Below are 19,767 nucleotides of genomic sequence, written 5' to 3'. Positions count from 1 at the left end.
TTTATTAGTGGGACCAAATAATCCCAAAACGAACTTTGACCTTCCCCCAACTGGCTGTACTTTTTTGCTGCTGCTGGAACCGAGTACCAGGGATCGAGAAATCCGTAGTCGAGTGCATAGTCTTTAAGCCGGACTGAAGCTCCAGGAAGATCCTGGGGACCCTCCCGAAGCAGGACGACCCAAGGTCAAGTCACCTCACCAGAGTGCTGGACTCAAGGGGTGCAGGAAGCCCATCAAGTGTCCAAGATCTGCAGTGGTGCTATTTGCCGGTAGCTGAAACCGTGAAGTGCTGCTGAACTGAAAAGAGCCTTTAGCTGCTGCCGACCTTAAAACTGCAGTGAACGAGTCCTCCAGGCATCCTCCCCCTCTTGTCCCCATGACTGAGGCCCAGGAACCCAGGATCTGCAACCAGAACAGAAGCCAGCTGGAACTCTTCAAAGCTAAGGTACTGTGTTGACTAAGGGGTACTTACCTCTTATGTCTGTAGCTTGCAATCCCACTTGAGTCTTGCAGTAGCTGCTTTTTGCAGTTGATCTCAGCTCTTCCTTTCACAAGCCTAATAGCTTGTGGCCCTTTTTTACAAACTAACTTTGTGCAAGACTTTTGTGCTATCTAAGAAGTGCCTCAGCTCCATAGACCTTGTTCAAATTGACTTTGGCTGTCCTGGCTCCCTACAGACTCTTCTGACCCATTGACTTTGATTCTAACTGTCCCTCATAGGTGGCAACTTATTTGAAACTGTTATTGCTGTGAACGATTTTATCTAGACTTCATTGTAAGATTTAAAAGTGCTCAAATGTTTTGAGAACCTGTTAACCGTTTCCCTTCCTTTAACCTTTCCACAACCTCAGAATTTTACAAATTGCAAAAGTGATATATAAATGCCAATACTGTCCTAGTAATTGAAGTCACATCAAGGTGTAGGAAGTGTGTATAAAGCATCTAACGAGTATCTACTTCCTTATCTAGATTCTGAGAACGTGGTATGAAGTGTATTTTTATTGTTGCACATTGCCTTTTTTAAAGAAAGCTTATTTAAAACTGACCGTTAAATATTTTACTAGAAAACCGTGAGTGAACGTGTTATATGGATACATGCATGTGTGGATTTCTATGCTACAACTCTACAGCTCACATTTACCAGTCTTGAGATAGGTCTGGCTGCTCAGTCACACTACCAACTTGTGTAGTACAGACTGATACCAATAGGTGGGTTACCTAATACCAATAGGACACAAATTGTGTAGTCTCCCCAGGGTTACTGCATACAGTCTTGCCTAACACCAGAGGCCTCTGGCGTGCAACTGTACGGTGTAGGCTCCCCATCCCTCCAGAGAGGCATCCATGGTGACTGTCTCCTGGTAAGGAGGAACCTGAAACGGAGCTCCTTATACAAGTTGCTGGCGAACAGCATATGTGGATGGCTTGCAGATGATGTGCCGCCAACGGCGGCCAGGCACATTCGTGAACACCCTTGGGGCCGACTGGAGGACGAAAGGAAAAGCCTTGAACTGGTAGTGCTGACCCTGCACAACGAATCGTAGTAACTTGCAGTGCTTTCTATGAATAGGGATGTGGAAGCAGGCATCCTCCAGGTCCAAAATCACAAGATCTTGTTCCATCTGGCTGAACACATGCTGCAACGTGAACATCTGGAAGTTGAGACTTTAAGTACTTGTTTAGATGACGCATATCCAGAATTGGCCTCCAACACCCTGTCTTTTTGCGAACTAGAAATTATCTTGAGTATACTCAGATGCCCCTGAGCTGCTGGGGGACGGGCTCTATTTTCCCCCTTCAGCAACATGAATCGCCCCTTTTGCAGAAGCTGGAGCCTGTGTAGTTCTTGCCGCTGAAACGGAGGGATATGAGGACACCTGCGTTGGAACTCCAAGGTGTGCCAATGTTTCCTCTGGAGGAGAAAAATAACGAGGATCGTTGCTGTTGCAAAGTTCTGAGAGACTGTGCCATATCCGTGTCAGTCTTTACCGCCTGCAAAGATGCGATCGCCTTTCCGAAGAGGTTCTTTCAGTTGACCAGCATATCCAGCACCTTATAATGTCCTGGCGAAGGTTTGTAGCCTTCAATCAACCTTGACGGTGTAGAGACACCCAGTTCCCCAACTGGCAGAAACCCGTGTCTGCGATGTCTACCGCCACCGTGATGTCATGATCTGAGGCCATATCTCCTTCCTGAAAGAGTTCCAGTGCCTCAAACTTATCTTAAGGCGGGAAGTCCAAGATAGGGCCCAGCTTGTAACAGAATTCCTGGTCATAACAGAACAAAATGGCTAGGGCGTTTGTGGCCTTGATGGTAGAGACTGCTGTGTAAATGATCCTCTTGCCCATCGCATCCAGCTTCTTCCCCTCCTGGTCCGGAGGCACCATGACTCCCGATAATTGGTTTGCAGAGTGTTTACTAGCTGCGGCCGATACCACTGTATCCGGTGAGGGCTGAGCCTTGAGGCACCTGGGAGCCGAAGCAGACACCCTGCACTTGTCCCGCTAGGTTGGAGGTATACTTTGATTTCACATCCTCCCAGATGTTGTCCAGGAAGGGAATGGACATGGTCTTTCTCCTCAACTCGCGTAGTTGGTACAGGAACCCCTCCTTAGTCTCCTCAGGAACCAAATGAAATAGTTCCAAGGCCCTCGACATGACCGAATGGAAAGATCCAACTTCGTCCGCAGGGGAGGCCCTATAGGGCTTGTCTGCGTGTGAGTTTCCCAGTCAGCTTCGACAAATAGTAATCCTCGTCAGGACCAGTAGCCGTTGTAGCTGTGTCCGTGCCCATGTCAGTGTGTGGATCCAGGGCTCCGGTAGAAGTCTTTTCTCTACGAGGTGGCGAAGGGGTCGGGTGACGGCGAGGACCAGCGCCCCCCTTGGACTTTCTCTTCCACGGGCAGAGTTTACCTTCAGAGGTTCTGGAGTTGCAGCACCTGACGGAGGCATCCTTTGCTGGATTTCGATAAACCAGTGTGTGTAGGGTTGATAGAATGTCCAGAGACAAGTCCCTAGTTCTAGGGGTAAATTAAGTAATGCTATAGGGTAGAGGTGCACTTAATTTAAATCCAGTAACGATAAGGAAAACTAAGTTAAACTTTTTGTTATAATGACTTTCAGGTGCTCCTTGTTAGATCTGTGCTACCAGATTAGATGCATGAGAGAAGACTTGGTCCCACAGGATAAACCAGAGGGCAAACAAGGGCACACTTGAAAACAATGTAATTGTATAAAACCTCAAGTATTCATCGTACAAGGTAGTTATATCAAAAAAGAATGTTAAAAAAAAAAAACTTAATTGTGAGAAAATTCAAATTGCATTCCAAAATAACACATTTTTCATACCAAGCAATTCATTCTCATTTCTATGTATACAACTTCAAATGATTCTTCAATGGTTTAACATGGTTCCATTGGCAGAAATGTTTTGGTAAAAAGAGAAGGATTTTTCATATTCCATATACATATTTAAAACAATACAAATAGTTTGATTGTGAGTAGTCCAGATATCTTGATAGGAGTTGATTATACAGATGGGTGTCTCCTATCTGTTACTACACGTTTCGGGCGCCACTGGCCCTTCTTCAGGTAAAGATATCTAGAGTTATTTCATCTCTGTGAATATAAATAAGAGTAGTGCTCTTTAAGTTTATTGACTTCGAGTTTCATGTCTTATTGTTTAACGAAATGTATTAAAAGATTATTAAGCACTGGTGCACTAACCTTAGAACAACAAATGGGCCAGCTACTGTGGTCCTTCACTGTCTATTATTCATGTGCCAATCAATTCTGTAGACAAAAAAACGACAATATATTTTGGATAGTTACATGGTAATGGTCTCCTGTGGGACAAGTCGCCAAAAGAGTGCTGTGTCCCACTCGGGGACCATATGTGTTCAACTGAGTCATACGTTATATACCAGGTCATTATAGACTCACCTAGTATATTGCTCAATGTTCTTTGTAAGATGTATTGCGTTCACCGAATAACATGTGGGCTATACCATTTCATGTCTAGTTCTCGTCAATGGATGTGAAAGGATACTCTGTATTAGATAATGATTCTCATTGACTACCTTCTCATGTGACAAGCGGTAGAATTCTGCCTATTCATATCCCTCTCTGGGATATTTTATGGTTCTTTAGTTGCTGTATCGATTTCCAAAGGAAGATGGATTTGGTTGCGTGATCTTAGATGAAATTAGCAGTAGATCCGCTTGCATTTAGATATCAATTCCTCCAAGTGTAATTTCAGAAACTCACACTATTGGTAATAAGTATTAACAAATCCATTGAAAAATGGTATCTAGGCTGTATTAGCCGCACATCTTACCTCCGTTCGCCGGGTTATAATGGATATAGGTTTCCTCGTCTCGCTAGTTAACTTTGAAATGCAGCCGGAGCTTTCATTGTAGCCGTTACAGCTGCTGCACTACACACATAGATTAATCGGCATTCCCTGTTCAATCATCATAAACTGATGTTTAGGGACAGCGCTACTCGCGGTGCATGCGTCTTGTTCCTACATTTCGAACATTTCATACAAATCAGTTTGTTGCCTTACCTTAAGGAATTACTTGCGTTTGTGTTAGTGTCCAGGAAATCGTGTAGTTAAATACATGTTCCTCGCATCAGCAGGTTGCTAGGCAACCCTGCCGCCTGCTCTTTCCCTAATAAAGTCTGTGCACTAGCACGGCTGTATATAGCGGCCATCTTGAGTGTGTACGGGTGACTTTGTGTGTACTCCATATAACCAAGATGTATTTAGTTACCGTTGAAAGTTCAGTTTTACTGCAAGTTAAGTAGAGAAACCAATCTGATACAGATGGTACAGTTTACCGGAAGAGAAGCTAATCTAATATAGATGGTTCCTTCTGTATATTATTCAATAGAAAGAAAGCTCCAGCATTTTCTATTTTGATTAGAGTTAGATTCAATAAACCTTATACATTTACATGTTATAGCAATAATCTACTATGTAACTTGATTTTTCTATACATAACAGAAGTAAGTTAGTTATAAGTGAGTGTTTGCTACTTGTAACATGCATTTCCCTGATTTACATCGGCTGAATAGTCAAATTGGCATATGATATGTCAATCATTTTCTGTTTAAACATAGATGACAATTTCTCATTCACCATAATAGGTGGATTCATAGTAAGTACCATTCACTATATGCACAGGCATAGATTATCTCAGAGTTTCTCAAAGTGTATAGCATCCAAAATAGATAACATATGTTCCAATATATATTTTGTTCATGTCCACAATTTGTCGTTCTGTTATTGGGTAACCAATTCCTACAAGTAGCAATTTAAATCCCATTCCAGATTCATCCGTCGTGGATACATAGTATCACGCTTCTCGATCCAATATATCTACCTTTGTTGTAAGAGTTTCATTAAGTTACCCCGTTTTATGGGTAAGGTGACATGTTCTAGTATTAGGAATTGGATCTGTGCTATCGTGTGTCTGTTCGTTGAAGTGTTGGGCAACAGGTGATTTGCCCGACGACAGACGAGCGACTTATGTTCACCCCAGCAGGGTTTTGCTTTCTTACCTGTCAAGCCAATCTAGTATAGCCCACATGGGCATTTTATACCATAAATTACATTTTTGGTGTCATAAGTTGATGAGTGCATCAATGGGATGCAATGTCCTTTGTTTGGATGATTAACATAGTTGCCTTTAATTATGTTATGTCAGCAATTACAATTATTCCACTGAAGGTCTTTTTCTTTATTCTTTTGTGACTAAAGTCTAGGGGTAAACGAAGCCAGCAGAGTGGGATCCGGGCTTATGGGTCTCCTCTTCCGCACAGTGGACGGAGGTCCTCCTTCAGGTCCTTCCCCTTCATGTCTGAGCAACACCCATTGTGCAGATAATTGTTGTCACTAGTATTTGAGTAAATCTGCTGCGGTCTATCCTCAGTAGCTTATCGGTCCACGTACCTGAGGTGAACCACAGGTGTGCTTGTTTCCCTTTCAGAAGGTTGTCTGGATGGAGTGGCCGCCTAGTCATTCACTGGCCACGGTTCCTTTGCCACAGCTTTGGCAGCCGTATCTTGCCTTGGGGCAAGGACACCCGTGGAGTGGCCGCCACTTCTTTTCTGGACCGCTCTCATTCAGAGCAGCGGGGGACGTTGTTGACTTAGATGAAGAGCTTGTGGTCGCCTTCGTCAACCGCCGACTGCAAAGACTCCTACAGGGACTTTCAAGTGGGTACCATTAAAGGTTACCTGGCGGCGCTGTCTATCTTTAAGCGCTCGTCTGAAGAATGTTCTTACTTTGATTCCTTTGATTTCTCAGTTTGTTAAAGGACTGACTAATGTATTCCCGCCGTCCACTTTCCAGGTGCCGGTTTGGGATTTGAATTTGGTTTTGAGATTTCTCATGGGTGCTCCGTTTGAACCTTTGCACTCTTGTCCTTTGAAATTACTGTCCTTCAAGACTGTGTTCTTGTTTGCGGTTACTTCCGCTCGCAGAGTGAGTGAATTGCAGGCACTTTGAGCTAAGCCACCCTTTACAGTGTTTCACAACGACAGGGTTGTACTGGGAGTACATCCTTCCTTTCTGCCTAATGTAGTCTCTGAATATCATTTGAGTCAAAAAGTGGTTCTTCCATCTTTCTACCCTCCTCCTCATCCTGGTAAGGAAGAGGAGCGTCTCAATCGGTTAGATCCTAGGAGAGCTCTTAGCTTTTACATTTCTAGGATGTCCAGGGTCGGAGTGGACAATCAACTCTTTGTAGGATATGCTGGACACTGATTGGGCCAGGCTGTTACCAAACAGACCATGTCCAGGTGGATTATCCTTACCATTACGAGTGTTACTGGTTGGCGGGTAAAGATCCTCCTGAAGGGTTGAGAGTTCATTCCACTAGGGGCGTAGCTACTTCCACCGCCCTCCAGCGGGGTGTTCCTATTAGGAATATTTGTGATACCGCTACTTGGGCTTCAATCCATACATTTGTAAAACATTATTACTTGGATATAATCCATGGTCAGGATATGTCCTTTGGGGAAGGCGGTTCTTTATTCCGCTATCTAATTGGGTGTTGTAAATTCTTTTCCCTCCGCCATTTACTGGTACTGCTTTGGGAGTCTGTCAAAGATGTGGAATGCGTTGGAGGACACAATCCATTCGAAGACCAAGTTACTTACCAACTGGTAATGTTATTTCGACTGGATGTTCCTCCAACGCATTCCACATCGTCCTCACAGCCTGCCCCTCAGGAGAATTTCCTATGTGATTGCAGCTTCCGTTTCCGCAAGGCTAAATGCAGTCCAGCAGGCATCTGAATGGTGTCGCACGTTCTGGGGGAAAAAACTTAAACTGAGTCTACGGGCGTCGTGCGTCCTATTTATAACATCCTGTGACGACGTCGTTGACGGAGACCCTCAAGGGACATGGACCCGATGCCATCGATGCAGGATGCCCTCTGCCGAAAAGGGTTCCAAAGTGCACAGCTGTGGACATTACATGTCAAAGATGTGGAATGCGTTGGAGGACACAAGCCATTCGAAGATGCTTTTTTAATTGGCAGGCTCACCATGGAGGATAACTGGGACAGCAAACTACTTTTGTCCAAATCGAGACCCGCATCAGCGGCGAACCCAGCGGAGCTAGCAGAGCAGATCTTGGCCTTCAATTGGACCCTCACAGGCAGGGTGTCCTCAAAGGATCCCAACCTCCTCCCAGAGGCAGAGCGCTCCTCGAACCGACCGGTCCTGGCTGAGGTTTGACCATGCCCTGAGGCTGCGTTAGTGGCTTTTCACGCCTTGAGCCACTTAGTCTGCTGTAGCAGTCTTTTTAGGTTTTCTTGGAGAAACCAAGGCACACCTTACATTCCTCCTCATCGTGGTCTGGACGCAGGGAGTATAAGCACTTATGGTGCCGATCCTCCACAGACATTTCTTAAACCACACTTCGTGCAGAGCTTGAAGAGGCTTCAGCCTTTTTTCTTCTCATCAGCCATGCTGAAAAAGGCGTGCACTAGTCCCCAGGCTGGGCCTTCTCGAAACTTCGGCGAACTGACGGTAGACCAGCTTCAACGGTTGCGCAGCCCCGCTGCCAACTTCTGCCCTTCATCGAATACGATAAAGCAAGAAAAAAAAAAGTCGGTCCAAATTTTAACCTTTTGGGAAATAAATCCACAAAAACATGAAAATAGCTCAGAGAGCAACTTGAGGACACCCAACACTGAAGCATGCAGAGTAATCTGAACATTGCCACCATGGGTGGAGCTTATGGATAGGACTGCCATTGGATGGAGGCAGCATGACCCAGAGGACAGTGATTGGTTTAGACGAGAAATACAGTTTTGAAGTGAAAGAAAAACTTTCTTTTACTGAGGATTCCCAGCCTGACAGGGAATATACATGAGCATGTCAATCCATGCTAGACCCATGCTTGAGAACAAACGTTTCTTTGTGGTCATCCTGCGAAATCATCCCAGTTTAAGCAAGCATAGATTCCATCCTAAACAAACCAATAACAAGCCATTTCATTCCCAAATTCAACAAAGTGTAACTCTCATTTTAAGGTCGTCATTCAAAACACCATAACACTACCAGGACAGAAACAGAAAATACAACCTAGCATGTGTCAGAAACAAGATACACATCCTACAAATACTAATACCAGGAATAATTAAGGACTGAAACATAGAACTCATTCTCCAAATCTTCACCACCCATGTACTTTATTCCCGAGAGTTGCACTACTAACCTCATTTTGGTGCGTTTTTGCATTCTGCACAGTCTTCATGCTGAGTGCCATGACCACCAGAGGAGGAGGGGGAAGGTCCTTCACCACACTGACGAGATCAGGCTTCAGTGCTACAGCTTCCACCTTACACCAACTAACCGGCTGAAAGGAGAGTTCTGGATGGGGGGGGGAAACAAGGTGGGTGAAAGTTTTTCCAAAAGTCCTCTAGCAAGGCAGGGTTTTACACAAGTCAAACCTGGCTCATAGCGATAGGTGTACAGAACACTAAAGTCTTCATCCTTACGTGGGGAGAGGAGTGATACCAAAGTACAGCTTACACACCAGAAAGGAACAGCCACACAAAATATTGGAGATATACTCTTTATATAAAGATGTGAATAAAGGAAATTATTAAATGAAGATAGGCAAAAATGTAAAGACTATCAAAAACTGAATAGCAAGTTCCAAAAAGTACATAATCTAAACATTAATGCAAAACATAACAGGCAGCACTTAAATACTGTAAGAAAGGTTATATTTGTTAGGAAGTTAGACCATAGAGGAATGGGACAAAGTCAATAGGCAGCACCTGTTATAAGAAAAACCCTTCGAAGTGTTACCAAGTTTATAGGGAAGCGGCAAGGGAGTCAGTCCCATAGCTTGGGACAGGGAGACCACCAGAGGATATCTAGACCAGAAGTGAACAATGGTGATGCTCTTAAAGGATCTCAGCTCCTGGTACATAAGGCGCTATATAAATACAAAATAACAATAACAATGTTTGCAGACAACCACACTATTCTAATGTAGACAGTGTTGCTGTAGCCAGGGGAAATATCTTCAGGGGAATCCCATGAGTATTAAATTGTGAAACAAGTAACAGATGAGGAGCTCAAAAATGCTGCAAGTAGTTGAGGAAAATTGTTAGGGTAGTTTTTCTAAAGTCCAAGTAAGGGCTTCATAAAACCATATCTGAGGCAGTACAAAACTCCACTCTTAGTAGAAGGCTGTACCACCTGAGAATAGTAGAGCAGCAAGGCCTATCTGAGGGGGGTGGGGTGGAAGAGGGATGTAGCTTTGTACAATGAAATTGTAGCATATATATGGTCCAAACAAACACTGAAACACTGAAACACTAGGTATTGTAAATAAATTAAATGTTTTATTGAAATACAAGTAGGCCAAGATAAATCTTGGGGACGTAAGTACAATAACATATCATATAAACGATTATAATAAACAACTCAATACCTGTATAAACAACTATAAGCTTATTTAGATTGTAATATGCAGTCAAGATATGCAAAAAGTGCTGGGGGTCTCACTAGAGGGGATGAAGCAAAAAAAAAAAAATCTAATGAACACTCGCCCTCCTGGCCCACCCACCCCTTCCCACCGGAGACAAGGGAGACAAGGGGACTCCTGGATTAATCACTTGATCCAGTCGGTGATACTTTCTGGATAGACCATCAGCATTCTTATGTTTGGTACCTGAGCTGTGCTCAATAGTAAAATCAAAGCTGTGTAGGCTTATGTACCACCTAAGCAATTTTGGGTTTTCTCCTTTCATCTGCACCAGCCACCTTAAGGGTTGGTGGTCAGTTTTAATCCTGAAAGTAGTTCCATAGAGGTATGGCCCGAACTTCGTCAATAGAAAAACCTTCATGTTCAATTAAAACCCACCTGAATTCCCTATCTTTTAGGTTTCTACTAATAAAGCAGATGGGGAGCACCCTGCCTTTGCTTTCCAATTGACTCAAGACTGCTCCTATCCCTGTGTAGGAAGCATCAGTTTACACTAAGAAAGCCTGAGTATAATCTGGAGCTTGCAGCACTGGAGTTTTACAGAGGGCATCTGTTAGGCAAAGTTTGAATGCAGTACATCCTCTAGGAACACTACAAACAACTATGACTACAGGTATAGGAAACCCAACCTTTGGTATAAGCTTGTACTACACAGTTTTGGTAGCGTGTTAAGCAGGCAGGCATATCTCAAGAGGGGAAATGTGCGCTGTAGTGGAGTTACACAAAGATTCAGTTACAGGTATTCAAATAAACTCTTACACTCAAGGTTTTTTGCATAAACAATTAATAATTTATCATTTAGTTATAAAGCCTTCTTCAGAAGGGAGCAATAGAATATTAACACACATATACTTCAATACTCTACACTGAGTTTCTGGTTCAGACAAGGCACTTTTGGGATGGCCCACAGACACAACCTACACCCACAGGGGACTTCAGTAACAAGGGTGCTCAGGACGTTAATACCTTACTGTTGGCATACAGAATACTCTCAATAGTTTGTAAACGGCAAAGGTTATTAGAACAAGAAATACCAATATTCTTAAGCAGGGCAAATACTTTCAGATAGCAAGAGAAGAGTCAGTCAATTCAATAGGCTAAGCCAAAGTCAATAGGGAAAAGACATTGTATAGGATGCACCACTTCGGGTAAGTAAATGGAAAAGTCTTTGCACAAGTCCTTAGGAGTCTTTGATAAAAAATAAGACCAAATATAGGGCCACGAGCTGATTAGACTTGTGAGTTGCAGAAGTTTCAAGCACATCCACGGTAAGCGGCAAGTTCTCTTCGGCTAGTTTTACAGTACCTTAGTAAAGAAGAAAAGGATGCAGCTGAAGACTTCTGTTCCTGTACAGCTCTGCAGATCTCACTGTTCCTGGGCCTCAGTCGTGGGGACAAGAGGGAATATGTCAGGGGACTCCTGCACTGTATTGGCACCGTCAAAGCTGGTAACCAGCAAACTTTACTTTCAGTGGCTGTTTCGCGTTTCAGCTCCTTGGGGTACAGCAAATAGTAATAAGCGTGGTTCCTGGCTGTCAAGGTGGACTTTCCTCACATCTAAGGTCCCGCACTCAACTGAGGGGAGTCGGACTTGGTCAGTGCTGCTTCGCGGAGTCCGGAGGATCTTCCAAAAGCTTTAGGCCAGCTCACAAGCAACGCACACAATCTGGTGTCCCTCTCTCTGGCTCTACGGTTTCCTGCAGCAACTATGAGGAAATTCAACCATGTCTGAGATGGGTGTCCAGGTGGCTTACTTGGGAGTTGATTGGCCCCACCAACTCAGGGAGAAGTCGTCCTTGCAGGGCTTCTCTGTCGATGTGAACTTGGCGATTCAGACCTGCAGCAGGGCTTCACCAGGCAAACCAACGGTCCAGGAGTTGCAGCAGCCGTCCTCTTCAAGCTCTTCTTCGGTTACTTCGTTCAGTGGTCGACTCTGCCTTCCAAGCCAAAAGACGTGCCTTTTATTCAGTTCTCTCCCATTCATTCCAGCCTTTGCTGCCACACACCCAGCAGGGTGGCTGTCCTTGCCGGTCAGTCAGCCAGCCAATCGTTACAGAGTGCATTTGGGTCTCCTAGAAGACGAAGCACAGGGAGTTTCGGGCACCTCCCTCACTTCCCGCCTACCCCAGACACTCTGGAGCCAATGGCGAAAAAAGAAGACCGGGGACCATATTAACAAAGGAGGCTCAGCGCCATTTTGAAAAACATGGCGAACGCGATTTAACGTTAGCAAACTGCAAACAGTTCGCGGTCGGGGTAAATCATGGTAGTTCATTGCAAAACCACTGCCATATACCATTCAGAGATGAAAGGGCAACATATGAATGCTACATGAGCAATTAGACACAGGGGATACTAATTAACCCTCCAGCACTCTATTGTAAGATAGGGTGTGCTCAGTCTAGAATTTTACAGGACTAAGTGAAAGTCAATTTCACTCCACTGTTCTGGGAAACAGTTGAACCCAGAGAAGGTATTTAAACCTTCGGAAATCTGAAAGACTTCCCTGTGTCACCGCAGTAAAGGTGCTGTGTGACACCATTGAAACAGATTATGCCTATGGAATTGGTTAGACTCCATAACCAAAAAGAAACAGTGTAGAAAATCACAAAAATACATGAGTCGGAAAAAGGCGCACACTCTCCAGGTTAAGAAAATCAAGTCCTCAAAATCCAGCAAAGTTGCTGGGGGTTCTCTAAGCTGGAGGGAATTAGTACATTTTTGAGAATTCTCCCCAACAGCATCCTTCAGCCCCTGGAAGGCTTTTTCACAGTCCTCCTTCCACTTGACCTTTTTAGGGTACTTGGGAGAGGTTACAATATTCAGAGGAGACACTATGGTCCCATAGTTCTCAATGAAGTTCCAGTAATATCCAACAAGTCTAAGAAGGCTCTTACTGGAGTTTGAGTAGTTGGAGTGGCCCACTCTTGTACAGCCTGTACTGCGCTGGGTAAGGGATTAATCTTCCCCTCTCTCTACCTAGACCACTTTACTCTGACCAACTAGGCAAATATTGCTTTGATGGTGAGATTAGCCGGCTGAAGGGCCTGCAACACATGTGCCAGGTGGTTGAGATGTTCTTCCCAGGTAGGACTGAACACTGCAATGATATCCAATTATGCCATGCATACTTTTTTTAAATGTATTGTATTTGTTGGTTGCGCCCAGACCCAGAGGTATAACGGCGCTAAGAGAACAGTACGTCAGGGAATACACATAATGGTTGTAACAGTGTGGTCATTACTCTTTCATAAAAATGAATAGGCAGCTTCATCTTGGATATACAGGCAGTTATGGGTTACACATTTGTTGAACAGTCTTTTTACTTTCTTTCGGAAGAGTGAGTAAGCAGGTTCCTCTTGGATATGTCAGGGGAGGGCATTCCAGAGGGCGGGAGCAATGGTAGTAAAACAGGAGCCCCAAGCTCCTTTTCTGGCGCATCTGGGTGTAATCAAGGCCGATATGGAGGAGGAACAGAGATTACTAGTGTTGTGTTTCTTGGCGATATGGTTCATGAGGTAGGGTGGCTGTATTGTGTAGGCAGCGGTAGGTGATAGTAAAGAGTTTAAATTCGATACATGCTTTGATCAGGAGCCAATGTACCTCCCGTCGGATTTGAAATGTGATTGGAGCATTTCAGGCCCCAGACTGCTCAGAGTGCCTTTTGTAGCAGTTGGAGTTTGTTGATGTTTTTGGCTTAAGTGCCTGCTAAGAAGGCGTTACAATAATATGTTCTCCAACACATTCAGAACATGGTTCACCATCCTCTGAAATGTGGCAGGTGTATTCTTTAAGCCAAAGGGCATGACCCTAAACTGGTACAAGCCTTCTGGGGTGGAGAATGAGGTTTTCTCCTTGGCAAGGTCAGTCATGGCAATCTGCCAACAAACACTCGTTAGGTCAAAATTACTAAGGAATGTTGCTGAGTCCAGTTTATCCACTCCAGGTAGTCGGTCCTTGGCAAGGGAGGGGCATCAGTCTTGGTAACTGCATTTAATGCCCTATCATCCACACATAATCGAAGTTCCTTAGTTCCTGCCTTTGGCATTATTACAAATGGTCTAGACCATGCACATGTGGAATGTTCAATCACTTCAAGGTCAAGAATCTTGTTGACCTCCTCCTCTATGTGATTCCTCTCATTATCCGACATACTGTAGCCCCTTGTTATGCTTGCGGCAATCTTTTGGTTGGGGATTTTTGGAATGATCCTTCCAATCCTTTGTATGCTTTTTCCCCTCTTTCTTGTGAGGAGCCCCAGAATCCATGCGAGTAGCCCAGTTGGCCATCCACAGGTAGCTTCTTGGGGTCCAGTTCTTTAAAGTTAGCAAAGTGATGTCTCAGCTCTGGTGAACAGGCATCAAAAATACTTTCTAGCATGAAGAGACAACTCGTACCATCTAAGTGCTCACCTTGTACCACTTAATACACCCATCTAAGTTGTTCAGGCTTTCACACACCCAAGTGGCCCACAAGTTAGCATCTCTTTTATTGTGGTCCCTAAACGTTTTGCGGTACAGGGAAGAAGTCTTCCCAAGAACCTGGCTATGAGAACAGTTTTTAACAACTGGTAATCTTGTCTATCACCATCATTTGCCTCCATCACAGGATCACAGCCATTCTGGGGGAGCCTAGAGATTACCCATGGAACAAACTCACTTTCACATATACCTTGCACTTTACATGTAAACTCAAATGTACACAGTGCATCAATAATTTCAGTTTTAGCATCATACAAAGTCACCAAATTCTTTTTTTTTGGGGGGGGGGGGGGGTTAATGAGGCTTCCTGCTCCTGAAAGTGTCAGGAAGAGAGGACTCTGAAAGTGGAATCAAGGGACCACTTTCTCATGTCTAGCTCATGCTGCATCTCCCCCCCCACCCCCACGCGAGTTTTAATTCCTTCATCAATTCTTTGTCTCTCATTTGTAACAAGCTCTAGTTTTCTAAATTCAAACTGCATTTTCATTTGCTCTATTTCTAGAACCAGTTCAGCTGACGTGTTAGACATAGTTATGGGTGAGATCAGAGGATTGGGAGGTGGATTAACTATTACAGGTTCATCAACATCCAACTCACGTTCTGGAAGATGAGGGCTAAGGGTTAAACTTTGATAATTTTCCACATCAATTCTGGCAGTAGGGGTTATAGGCCCACTCACAGTAGTTTGGTAATCCAACAAAGTTTGGATTAACTCTGCTTTCTTGCCTTTACATTTGTCTTTACTTAACTCTTTCAGTTTCTCAACAGTACGAGGTATAAGAGCTTCTGCCTTATAGTTTTCGACTGTGGACATGGTTTAATACTTTTACAGTATAACAACCTTCAGGATAGATTCTTTGAAATACAATACAACCAGGAGTCAATGTAATCCAACATACACAAATCCCACCAGCTGTAACACCAGAGTAGGGGAGGTTTCCTAAAGTCCTACTTGGAGGTAAGACTTTAGTAAGCTATCCCAGTGGTTTGTAGATCCCCCAACTCTTAGTATCAGTACTACTCAGGAACCTTGGTAGAGTGGCAGAGCTATCGGGCTTATCATAAGAGAAAGATGCGAGCTGTAGGTAAGTACACTGAACCTAGCAAGGAATGCACTAAGAAACAGATTTATATTAAAAAATAGATATTTACACAAGATTCACTTTTAAATACTTCGCATAATAAAACAAAACACAGGCATACTTTTAGATGCTTTCAAAAGGTCACTGCTTAGTTGGTAGTTGCTGAATGCTTACAATTGTTAGATTTTCATAGGTCTACCGTATTATCGGTAGTGACGCGCACCTACAAAGTAATACGATAATTGAAATAATTCAGGAAAACAGTTGGTTAGCGTAATGCTAGCAGAGTTTACGGTTTGAGGCAATTCAGTTTCTTTGCACAGCAAGAAGTCCATAACACAACCGTAGCTAAAAGGTAGTTCGGAGAGGCTTAAAGTCTCAAAAAGCAGCAGAAGTAAAAATTTCTGGTGGATACTTTCTAGTCTCTAGGATAAAAGAAGCAAGAAGATACAACCAATGTTGAAGACCCCTGATGAGCTATCTCGTCCTTGACATTATGTTTGTGTTGCCAAGGACGAGATAGCTCGTCCTTTCTGGCACAAAACTGAAATCCAAACCGTGGGCTATGTTCCTCCTCACAGCCCAGGGGTTTGATTTATTTCAGTTTCACATCGGCGTGCGTAACGCACGCCGACATGAAACTTAAAATTTCACAGTGGCAGCCATTTTCGGCTGCCGCAGTGAAAGAAAAGGCGAGTGCCCTTCTCCCTCTCCCTCGACCTTCAGCATCTCTAAGCCGTTGAGATAGAGGGAGGTGTAGTTGGAAAGGGGAGAGACTCCCCTTTACAACAACACATTTTCTGAAGCATTGCTGGGTGCAGAGCACTTGATCCAGGCCCAGCAATGCCACTAGACCACCAGGGATCTGTCTGTGGGGAGGGGGGGCTGCTTACTATGTAAGTGGCCCTCTCCCCCCAGGCCTCCAACGCATGGGGCTGCAGGTTTGGGCCCATCTGCCCCTAGGAAAGGGCCCAAAAACAAAAAAAAGTTAGATTGGGGGAATGGGGGGGGGGGGGGGGGGGGTCCACTAGACCACCAGCAAGTATTCTCCAATGAAAGGGGGGTGGCCCTCTCACCCCCACCCCAAGTGGATGAGGGGCACCTCGAGTAGCCCTCCCTGGGGGCAGAATTTGTCTCAGAGGAAGGTGCATCTGCCCCCAGGGAGGGCTACATGAGATGTCCTCCATACATTTGGGGTTGGGGGGGGGGGGCACCAGAAAACCTGGGCATGGCTCCCCCAAAGGATGGGGCAGCAGGTTTGGACCCCCTGGGGGCAGATGGGTGCCCATCTGCCCCTAGGGTAGGGCCCAAATAAAATAAAAAATAAAAATGCAGATGGTTAGATTTGGAGGGGTGGGGGGCCACTAGACCACCAGGATGTATTGTGCAATGAAAGGGGGCAGACCTCTTCCCCCCACCCCAAGTGGATGGGGGCACCTCATGTAGCCCTCCCTGGGGCAGATTTCTACCCCTAGGAAGGGTCATCTGCCCCCAGGGAGGGAGATGCCACCCATGCATTTGGGGGGGGGGGGGGGGGGGGGGAGGACCAGAAAACCTGGGACAGGCCCCCCAATGGATGGGACAGTAGGTTGTGGAAACCTTGGTGGCAGATTGGCACACTAATATGGCCATCTGCCCCTTGGTAAGTGGCAAAACAAAAAAATTAAATATCACCAAATAGCTGCGTATTTTACCACCAGTCATTTATGTCATGAAAAGGGGTTGTCCCTCTCCCCCACCCAAAATGGAGGGGTGGGGGGGGTCTCGTGCAGCCCTCCCTGGGGGCAGATGTCTGCCCCTTTGTGATGCCACGGAGGGCTACTTGAGATGCGCCCCACCCCATCCATTTGGGGTCGGGGTAGAGGGCCAGGAGAAAAGTTGGCACAGGGCCCTCAATGCATGGGGGGGGGGGGGGGGAGTGTGTTTTGGCCACCCTGGGGGCAGATGGGAACACTAATGTGCCCATCTGCCCCATGGTGAAAAAGCAAACAAAACAAAAAGAAGAACACTTTTTTTCTGTTGGTGTTTTGGGGGTTTGGGCGGGCGCACTAGACAACATTAATTATGATGAATGGAAGTGGGCTGGCTGATTTGCAAGGAAAGCAAGTGCACTGCTCGGTGTGGATCGCTGGATCTGCGCCTAGCAATGGCACAGCACATTGGTGTGGTGCTTACTTCCTGAGCACAGTATTCAGACAGGGGAAGTGAGCACTATAGTAAGTGGGCATTGCGCGTTGTGATGGAATGAATGTTGTGACTACCCCCCGGTGCTCAGTAGCAGAAGTGGTTGATAGGAACATGGCAGAGTGGGTTGGTTTTTGCTGGGCTGACACTGATAATATATGTATGTTTTTTCCTACCCGTTTACAGGTTGTACAGTTCAAGCTTCTCCTTTGTAATTTAAGTATGGAATTTGCGTTTTTTCAACATTGTATATTAGACAGGGGGTGCCGATTGTTAGTGGGGTGGGTGGAAACTGGGACTGGAGTGTTGGTGGTGTGAGCGGTAATGGGTGCTTAGGGGAGTTATTGTGGTGGCCTGGGATCCACTTTCAGGGGCAGGCCACAAATTGCCCCCCAGACCAGCTGAACAGGCTGTTCCCCTGGGAGGGCAGTTTGCCACTATGCCATCTGCACAATGTTTACATTGTGGTGGGGGTTTCCATACGCCCATTGGTCTTATTCCCATGTCCGATCAGTGTGCAGTTCATCCTTCCGTGGTGGTAGATGACTGGGATGTGCCATTAATCTGGCTGAAGGAATTGAAAAGTTTGCAGATCGCAGTCTGAAAGTTTTCATGCGTTATTGGTGGGCTGACTACAGATTGTAATTCTTTTTTGTTCCCTTTGCAGTTGTGGGTAATCGAAAGCTTTCGCTGACTTTTGTAAGTAGTACAAAATGTACTTTTGTTATTATGCATTATAATGCGGGGTGGGTGGCTACTGTGGTGGGGGGACTGTTGGTGGAGTGTCAGTGGAATGGGTAGTGGGGAGGTAATGTCGGCAATGATGGGTGTGGCCTGAATAGAGGATGTTGACTGCTTTATATGAAAAAAATGAAATGGGTTTGTGCTATTAATGCAGATGTTCATTTCTTCTGAGCATGCAATATGCACTTGGTATGGAGCCCTTTCCTTTTATTGGAATGGTCACCATTTGTGTCGTCCAAGTCCAGCAGTGTTCTCAATGAGCGCTGCCAGGGTCCCTTTTCTGTAACGCAGGCCACCCAGATGTCCAGGACAGTCGGGGTGATGTCCGTGGCCTTGGGCGCCCGTCTCCCATTTGGGTTGACCGTCCGCAAGTCCAGCGGCAGTCCCTGGGTGGGCTGGCAGGTTCCCCATTATGTCCTGTAGGGGAAAGCTGTAGCGCTGGCTAGCCAGAGGTCGAGGATGGTCGGTGTTGATGTGTCTGAACTTGGGTGTGCCTCTCCCTTGTTTGTCGACTGCCCCCAAGTTCACCAGTGGTTCTGGAGCTTTGCCTGAAGCTCTCACAATGAAACTGTCCAAAATTCAATCCATTTGTGATGATTGGCACACATTCTGTCAGGTTGCATATATTGACTGAGCATACAATGCACACTTGCTATGGAGTTCATTTCCTCTGTCAGAATAATCACCCTGCCAAAGTATCACAGTGCAGTACGTGCAAGTCAGTTTACCACTGCTCAGTACAATCTGTGGGCCACAGGAACAGAAACCGTCACTGATTGCAATTGTGCCAGCACAACTGTGCCATTGGCACAAGGTGACAATGTGTCCTTCACCTCTTTCCGAGAAATGTATGTGCCAATTACGTAATGACCTACTGTTCTCTCACATGTGAAGTGCATATGAGATTGGGGGAAGTGTGTGCCTGTGATTGTTGCAAGAGACATGTGTTGAAGCAATAGTTGTGCTAATTCAAACTGTATGTCTGGCCATATTCATGGGCGATGTTCCAGTTTCCATTTCCTAGTGAGGATGAGGGTTGTGTGGACTATCGCCCACTCTTTCATCCAAAGTGCTGCAGGACATTTCAGAGGGCCAACCACATCCGGGTATTCGGAGGGATGCTCTTTTGGTCCACTGGTTTGGTGTTGGGCGAATGCACCTTCAGCAGCTCAGATGAGCCATCTGCGATGCCCAGGCAAAAGGAGATGCCCCCCCTTGACCTTATAGTGGTGCAACTGGGAGGAAATGATTTGGCGTCT

The 19,767-nt window shown here is 45.3% G+C and overlaps 1 protein-coding gene across 2 annotated transcripts in view; it reads right to left on the bottom strand.

Annotated features, from left to right (window-relative positions):
- Window positions 1-19,767, bottom strand: part of POLA1 (DNA polymerase alpha 1, catalytic subunit) — a 2,474,741-nt gene that overhangs the window by 2,148,139 nt on the left and 306,835 nt on the right. For both annotated transcript variants that reach the window (XM_069637299.1, XM_069637300.1), the window contains exon 15: window positions 8,735-8,889. In XM_069637299.1, coding sequence (XP_069493400.1) covers window positions 8,735-8,889 — 155 coding nt within the window. The remainder of the gene's footprint in view (window positions 1-8,734; window positions 8,890-19,767) is intronic.

This window comes from Ambystoma mexicanum, chromosome 7p (assembly GCF_040938575.1).
Source record: "Ambystoma mexicanum isolate Mex_15411 chromosome 7p, UKY_AmexF1_1, whole genome shotgun sequence".
In the NCBI taxonomy this organism is placed as follows: Eukaryota; Metazoa; Chordata; class Amphibia; order Caudata; family Ambystomatidae; genus Ambystoma; species Ambystoma mexicanum.
This window is presented reverse-complemented; position numbering and strand designations above follow the sequence as displayed.